Here is an 8,841-nt window from a genome sequence, read left to right on the forward strand (position 1 = left end):
TTATGTGAGACAAGAAATGGCTCATAAATAGGTCCTTAATATTGTAACGTAAGGTCCAACTTTATTTACTCCTTTTGGAGTTTCAGAAAAGGCCAGGAAACATTCATCGCATGCATGCGTTAATAAAATTAACCTACATTGAATGTTCTCTTTTGCTAATTGATTATTACATAGGATGAAACTTTTATTTTGAACGATATAAAATTATCAGTTAGCAATTTTTTTTCAATGGAATAAAGGGTTTGCACGTACACACACGCATATATATATGAAATTTGTTCGATCAAAAAATGGGAATACAAAAATCTAACTTGCTCAATATAAAGAACACGTTGAAATGAAAACAAAAACAAACATTAGAATTTTGCAAAATACATAAATTTGGAAGAACAATCATAACCAACCCCAGCTAGTTGTATTTTTATATAATCCTCACAAAAAATACAAAAACCATCTGAAATAGCTAGTAGTCCAACAAGAGCAACCCCTATTGGCAAAATTTGCCACAAGGATAGGGGCAGTAAACCCCTTGGAATCCACTTCTACCAACAAACCAGTCTCCAACAGCTTCAGCAATTGTCTGCATTACAATGAGTTATTGTCAAATAATAACACAAGAAAGCTGAAAAATTATAGTAATATAAAGAATAAAAGAAATGAAAATATGACCTTGTTAGCTATTGTTGGAGAGTTATTGTTGGACCAATAGCTTTGTATTTCAATGCCATGGTGGAAATGGCAAGAAGATATGAAATAACCTCTTGATATACTTGGTCCTAATTCGTTCAAAGCCTCTAAAAATGTCGACCTAAATTCTTGGAGAGTTTGGATTTGACTTGGTGAGCATTTATTTATATCTTTCTTGCATGTATCCCAAACATGTTGAGGGTCAGCAACACCTTCGGGAACCAAAATGTTGTTTATCTAATTTTCAAGAATCAATAGGCAAACCCTTTAGTATTTGAAGGAAAATAAAATAAATTCAGAAATGTATATATATAGTTATCATATATAGAAATTGATTTTCAAACCTGCCAAGAATCATAAGCCGAATTAATGATGAAAAGTGGTGTGCAAATATGTTGTGCTGCATACTGAGGGAAGAAGCACTGCCAAATCATTGGATTGCATGTATACTTATTAGTTAAAAGATCATGTTGGTTAATTTATGTACACTATAAATAAATAAATAAATAAAATTGATCTTACCACACTTGGGTCTAAGCTCAAGAATGTGCAAGAGAGTGGTAGGTTCTTGGCAGATCCCTAAAGTACACCCCAAAAGAGAGTCAATAATATTTTATAAAAAGCAATAAAGACTTATAAAAGAGAAATATTTTACTAAATGATGGTTCTTACATGCAAAGTAACAACTCTCTTAAAATACTCTTTAATGTGTGGCTCACCAGTTATAGTTTTTCTGCAATACAATAATTCGTTAAAAAGAGAAACACACTCTTGAAATTTTTCTCTGATTCATGAACTTACGCATTAATAAAGAAACCAGCATCAGAGATGCATTTGACTCTAGCAGTCAAGGAGAAAAAAAGTCTGAATTTGTCACAATGTAGGATTGCACCCAACCCTCCTGCTGAAGTTCCACTAAGGATCGCCTGCCATCAAAGTTTAAAAATTTCTTATATCTTTAAAAGTTAAGAGGACTATAGATGAGGGGGAAATGGGACGTACATTTTCAGCATATATCATCCCTTTATGATATAATAATTCATCCATGATTGCTTTGAATATTCTTGCACCTCTGAAGTGAAGATTAGTAGCCTGAAATTTTTTGGTACTTCTAATTAGAAAAATTACATCAATACAAATTCCAAAGTACTATAAGAAGATAGCTAACTTACGGGGTCAACTTCTTCAATATCTCCGATATATGATGACCCATCACAATATCTAATCTTGACTCGATTCCAGTTGTAGAAGTCTAAATATTTGTTAACTTACGAGTCATGAATACCACAATATCATAAAGAAGTAAAGAGTTAAAAAAGGGGGGTAACTACCTGGGTTTAGTTCAGAATCATTGCTTAGAACTCCCATAAAATAACTAATCTTAGATATATTTTTCGAAGTTCCATACTCTTTAGTAGCACGATCTTGGCAGTCAGAAGCAGAGTCACACCACCCTCCGCCCTTAGAAATTCAGAGTTGGAGATGAGTAAATTTTTTTAACAAAAATACAAACATTACCAAAATAACATAAAATATGAGCTTATTATACCTGAAGTTGAATAAGCCAGCTATAAACCCCCGAGCCAGTTCCTGGATGAAAGTTGAATGCGGGAGCACTTCCATCTAAGCATACTATATGAAACAAACAACACTAACCAAATTAATATATAAAAAAAATTAAGACAATTTTTCTAGACTACAAAAGTTAAGAAAATTGATAAATATAAATGAGGGAGCTGTTCTAGTATAAAGAAATTCATCACCTGCTCCTTTTGCAATTGAACTCTCTAGGAACGTTGTGTTGACAATGAGGTTCGCTTCAGTTGTCGTCCAAATAAACAGTAAAGAAACTAAAACACAGATAATGTCACAATGTTAGTAATAAATTAAAATACACTTTAAAAGGTGTCAATATACTTAAAATATTTATCTTTTGAGTAATAGCCATGTCCATTTGAATGTTTTGGTAGGACACGTTTTTCATTCTTTAAATTTCTATATAACTTTAATAAATAAATAAAAAGAGACTAAATTACTATATTATACATCAGTGGAAAAACAAGCATATTTCAGCAAAATAGTGTGTAAAACAAGGCAAGATTACCAAGCACCGCATATATGGCCGCCATAAACACTGAACTACAATCCATCACTGAGTTAAACTTGAAGATGCAGATATTAATAGAAGTTTAGAGATATTTGTGTGTGTGTCTCTCTCTCAATAGCAGAAGAAGTTGAACAATTAGAGCTTGAAATGCTGTAAAGAAGAAGAAAGAAGATGATATATATAGAGCCTTTTTATAAAGCACTGTGATTACAGAGTCTTTGTGATATAACTAAACTTAGCATCCAGCTTTTATTAAATGGTATCCTATATTAGGTTAATCGCTGCATGTGAGTACAATTATAAAATCACAGCCAATTAATTAAATTGGTCCCCACATTCTTAATATTTGAACTGCTTATTTATTGGACAAATCTTCTTTAACTTGGTTACTAAAAATGTCTTTGACAATGTGATTCTTGCTTTCTAATTTTGGAGCACATTTATGTTTTGCATGTGACTCTACATCTCCCGACCATTACCAGGGCACAGGCAGAAGCTGAGCTACAGGTTCGGTAAATACAGTAATTTTTGCTCAAATAATATATTTTGTGTTAAGAAATTTATTTTTTTATATATAAAGTTGCTAGTTGTGCTGGGTTATATCGTATTAACCAAAAGAGAATAGAGGGGGACTAGGCCTTACCTCAAGTTACAACACGAGAAGGTGATGCCATCACCACTAATAAGCCAGAAAGGAATAATTAACAAAAAATTACAGAATCCTTCTGGCATGAACTAATATATACATTAACTGACATAAAGTTGGCCTTGTCATACGTAGTTCTAATACTAGGCATTTGCATTTTATCAAGATGATATGCTCCTATGGCATTTCTGAGGAGTTGCTGATGGGAATTAATAATCAAATTGTGGCATGTTAATGTTGAAGCCAACTTGGCAAAACCTGCTAATTGGTTACCTTCCCTGTAACAATGAGTAACATGCATCCGAGACAGCTCTTTGAGGGCCAAATTATTGTCGATAATTTGTTTGAGTTTCAAATTGTTGGCATGACTGTCTTGCAGCATGTTAAAAAATTTATTAAACATACAAATATAAAATATAGAATCCACTCATTAACACTTGAAGTCATCGTATTAAAATTCAAAACTCATAAAGTTGAAATTCTAGCTCCGCCTCTATTAGAGTAGAAAAGAAGAATGTACACTTCTTTAAGGTTGTGTGTTAATTCCCTAAAAGTTCCAATACCGTGAAATAAGAGTCATCACCTAAATACACTAAATGGTAGAAATCTGTTAGTTGTGCACTATAAATCTATCTCCAAATTCTGATGGGAACAACCTTTGTAGCTTGAAGATGAATATATAATCTAATTCATTCTATACATACCTTAAGATAAAACTTCTAGCAGATCTCTTTTTTAACCGTAATAGAACGTAAAACATGCAAATTAATACAGATATGATTTATTGTAGGACAAATCGTCCATAACTCGGTTACTAAAAATATTCTTATCTATGTGACCCTCTCTTTCTAATTTTGGAGCAAATTTAAGTTGTGCAGGACAAAGAAATTTAGGGCCATGCATGTGACTCTTTGTTTCTCCCTACGTCCTCAGATTTGAGAAGAGTAATAAAGTTACTTATAGTAATTTGAGAGGAACATTTTAGAAATGCCCGTAACCTATTAGAAATGGTTCAAAAATACCTTCCATCCATCTATTGGGTTAAAATTGCCCATAACGTTTTTTTGGGAATTAAAATTGCCCTCCCTTAACATCAGCTAACCTTTTCTTAATTAAACCATAAATTTCTAATCTAATCCAAAAAATCCGATCCATTAAATAATAATCCCAACACCCAACTGTTTTAAAATAACATGTTTGCCAGATTGTTCCAATTCAGTTCTTCTCCTCTACGTCTTTTTTTCTTCAATTTTTCCTTTTTCTTTCAACTAGAGTTATTGAATGATCAATCTACTTTCTTCCTTTTTTCTTTCTGTTCACATTTGTTCTTTCTAAATATATATAGTTTTCGCAAAAAAAAAAAGGTACAGTTGTGTAGCCATTAACATAGCACAACAAAAAGTAGTCATAGATTAAACACAATAATTGTCACAATTAGTCATAAACTTGAACATTAACATAACCTTTCACCACATTTAATTGTCTAACAACCAGTACGAGCACAAATCAGCAAAAACATTAATTGTTTGAAGTCATTCCTTTATTCTCTTTATATAACACCAAAAATATTAAACACCCAACTAATTCTACATTCTTGTTCCCCTTCTAGCCTTAAGCTTGTCAATCATCTTCTCTGTTTCAGCTTGTAACTGTGTTGTAGTCACTGCTTCTTTCCCCTTCCATGTCAGTTTTTTTGGTGAATATGGAAGATTGGTTGGCATAGCACCGGTGTGATCTCCCATGAAATATATTTTTTTGGTTCCAGTATTTTCCTCTCTTTCCTTCTGAGACAACTTTAGGCCTTAAAGTGGGATCAAAATCATAATCCAAGACTGATAGTTTACTAGAATGCTGACTCCATGACTGATTGTTCTGTTGATTTAGTCCAGGTTTTGGAATGGAAAAAGATGCAGATTCTTGAGATTCTTGTGCTGATTGGGAATTTCCTTCATCTTAGAAGAAGTGTTTGCGCTTATCATTTGCCTACATGAGTTGCAAAGTATTAACATATGACAGTTAAAATATGACAAGTAAATGTAGAAAGGGAAGAATCATATTAAGTTGTGAGTATTATCAATGGACACTTTCTTATATTGTGATTTGGCTGACCACAATATCCACAAGTCATTAACAGGCCTTTCCTAGAAGCAGACCATTTCCCTTGTCTGTTTTTAGCTTCATCCTTTTCTCTTGTTATCTTAACCTTTGGTCTACCAACCATTTTAGCTAAAGTAGGGGGCTCCATGACCTGGTTTGGCTTCACTTTTCAGAATTTTTCTCCCCTAACAGGTTAGAGTTTATGCCTATATACCATCGAATATGCCTCCTTAGAATAAAACCAATGTATTTGAGCAACCAGATCTTGTCTCCCATAGAGAAATGCCTTAATGGCGTGAGGGCATGGAATTCCAAACAAGTCCCATGCCCTGCATGTGAATCTCTTAAGCTCCATATTGATTGTATGCCTATATGTACCTTCAGCCACCTCATATCCAATGTCCCCATTGAACACAACTTTACAGTTGTTGGTAATAACTTTGTAATCTTTAAAACGTTGCATTGCATGTGGTGAAAACTCATCTTTCCAACGTAAAATTTCAACTTCATGATCCCTTAACATGTTCATAACCTATACCAAACAGTAAAATAATATAACTTCAACTAAAAATCTAAAAGAATTAAAACAATAAATAACAGAACATTAAAAGATTTGAAACAATAAAGTAATCTAACCTTCACCCTAATATCTTCAAGCATCTTTATAATTAATTTTTGTCTGGCCACTACAATCCAAGAGTTGAAAGATTCTGTGAAGTTGTTGTCCACTATAAAGTTCTTGCATTGGGTGTCAAAATAGCTCTACACCAATTTTTGGGTGGATAGCTCACCAAAGCCTTAGCAGCATCCTCATCTAGCTGACCCAATTTCTTTAACTGATCTTTAAAATCCTCTTCATATGTGCTCCAAACATACCACCAAAGAAGTTTTTTCATCTCCCCACTTTTTCATTTTTTGCTCCAATTAGTTTCAATGTTCCTAACACACCATCTATGATTTGTTTGTCGGCATACGTTACTAATAGCATCCAACAAACCTTGCAAACACATAAATTCAGCTTACATTAAGTACAAATAACCATAAAAACCGTAAAACTAAAGAGGAAATAAAATTAAATTTGAGATACCTTTTGCATATATGATACAAAGGTAACTTTTTCACCATCTTTCAAATCCAAAGAGTGTTTCAACGACTCCACAAACCAGCTCCAAGTTCTTTTAGTTTCTTTATCAACCACTACCTAATCAAGTGGATAGAAATGATTACTCGAATCTTGTCCCACTGCAACCAACATTATTCCTCTATTTTTTCCTTTTAAAAAGGTACCATCCAATCCTATAAGCGGTCTCAAACCTCCTTTCCAACCTTCCTTCAAAGCTTGGAAGCACACATACAACATTAAAATCTTCTTTTGCGTTCTTTCAGAGCATCTTTGGACAAATTGATCACTACATCAGATCCTGAATTACTCTTCCTCATTTCTTCTGCATATGCCTCCAACTTATTATAATCATCAGTATAACTATCATCTAGTTTGTCCAAGACTAGCCTCTTAACCCTCTTCAACTTTGACTCATTTACATTAAGGCTAAATTCAGATTCCAAGTCTACCTTCATATCTTTAATCTTATATTTAGGGTTATTTTGAACTTTTTTCTTAAAATAATGAGCTAAAGTTTCCACATTAGGGGTGTGTTTGGTATAACAGAAAATGTTTTCCAAGAAAATATTTTCTTGGAAAACAAGTAGTAATCTTATTCATTTTCCGGTGTTTGGTACGTACATTAAGGAAAATGACTTCTCAAGAGTATTCATAAATAATTTAGATATGATAAACATGAATCCATAAACATTCAAACCAACAACCTTCCGGACCCACAAATTTCATAATCTTTCCAATCGCTGAACTTTCAAACCCACGGAATTTCGAACCCGTAAACTTTATAATTTCTAAACCCGTAAACTTCCAAACACATAAACCTCCGAACTCATAATTTTGGAATTTGTAAAATTTTGAGCCTTTAAACCGATAAATAATAAAATTAAAACTGAAAAATATATTTAAAATTTTTTTCGGAGAGGGGGGGGCAAGGGGTGAGGGGGCGGGGTGACAGCAAAAACGAAAAAAAATAGAAATTTAAATTACAAAAAAAAGTAATTTTTTTTTGTTCGGGAGGGGGGCAGGGGGTGAGGGGGCGGGGCTGGGGGGATAGCAAAACAAAAAAAAAGAGCAGAAATTTAAATTACAAAAAAAAGTAATATTTTTTTTTGTGCGGGAGGGGGGGGGCAGGTGGGGGATTAGGGTGGGTAATGTGTGGTGCAGAAAAATGAAAAATAGAAATTTGAAATTGCAAAAAAAAAAAATTAAAGTAAATTTTTTTTTGCGGGGGAGGGAATGGAGGGGTAGTAGGGTGGGCGGTAACGGAAAAACTGAAATTTGAAAAAAAAAACCTTTTTTTGGAGAGGGGATGGGCTGGGTTGGTGAGGGTGGGGAAGGTTGAGAAGGAGCTTTGGAAAATGTTTTCCCTTCTCTTGATAAGGAAAACATTTTACTCCAATTAGAGGAAAATGAATTGATAAGGAAAATGTTTTCCAAAACATTTAAGCCAGGGAAAATTAGAAAACATTTTTCGGAAAATGTTTTCCTTCATATAATAACACACCCTAGCTCTCCTGTTCTCAAAAATTTCATCACAATCGTGTTCTTGATTTAAGGTCTTGATCTTAAAGCCTTGATCTTTCACATCCTTCGAAATAAAACATTTAAAGGGACAACCATCGACACAACGATAACTAACTCTAGATTTGTCACTTTTCTTAACTATAACACTCCTCTTATTTGCAACTGCGTAGAATTCTATAACTTGTTTAGCTTCGTCAAGATCTTTAAAGGTCATACTATTCTCCAAAACATTGTACTTGTCCAGCTTATCATTGATATCGAACTTCCTTTGTTTCGTATAAACTTCCAACTCGTCACTGTCATATTCACTAGATACAATTTCACCACCTTCCTCCTCCTCATTACTATCACAATCTGTTCCAGCTTCTATATGAACATTAGTACTGGCATTGTGGTGAATAATATTTACAATTGACCCAATATCTCCTTCATAGTCATCTACCGCAAAGAAGTTCACAACCTTGAAATTATCAGACAATAGATGTTGAAGAGATCTAATACCTTCATCTCCCTCGACCACAGAGAACATACCAGATGGAACAGTTACTAGAAGTTGCCTCACCTCACTAAAATCGAGTTTTTCTTTGAACTCTCAACATATATCAATATAAGATAGCAAGTCCACTTCATAACCTCTCCATACGTGAATCAATTTTTTAT

General features: G+C 33.6%; 1 protein-coding gene across 1 annotated transcript; it reads right to left on the minus strand.

Moving 5' to 3' along the window:
- Positions 1–297: 297 nt before the first annotated feature.
- LOC107770064 (pectin acetylesterase 8-like) lies at positions 298–2,956 on the minus strand. The gene is made up of 12 exons (XM_016589329.2): positions 2,792–2,956; positions 2,451–2,537; positions 2,237–2,319; positions 2,019–2,148; positions 1,860–1,939; positions 1,690–1,779; positions 1,489–1,613; positions 1,360–1,420; positions 1,210–1,266; positions 1,032–1,109; positions 670–924; positions 298–580 (listed from the first exon to the last, which is right to left on the minus strand). Exons 1-12 carry the CDS (start codon positions 2,835–2,837, stop codon positions 488–490), a joined length of 1,185 nt encoding a protein of 394 aa, XP_016444815.2. The 5' UTR covers positions 2,838–2,956; the 3' UTR covers positions 298–487.
- Positions 2,957–8,841: the final 5,885 nt, after the last annotated feature.

The sequence above is a fragment of the Nicotiana tabacum genome, chromosome 5 (genome assembly GCF_000715075.1).
Source record: "Nicotiana tabacum cultivar K326 chromosome 5, ASM71507v2, whole genome shotgun sequence".
NCBI lineage: Eukaryota > Viridiplantae > Streptophyta > Magnoliopsida > Solanales > Solanaceae > Nicotiana > Nicotiana tabacum.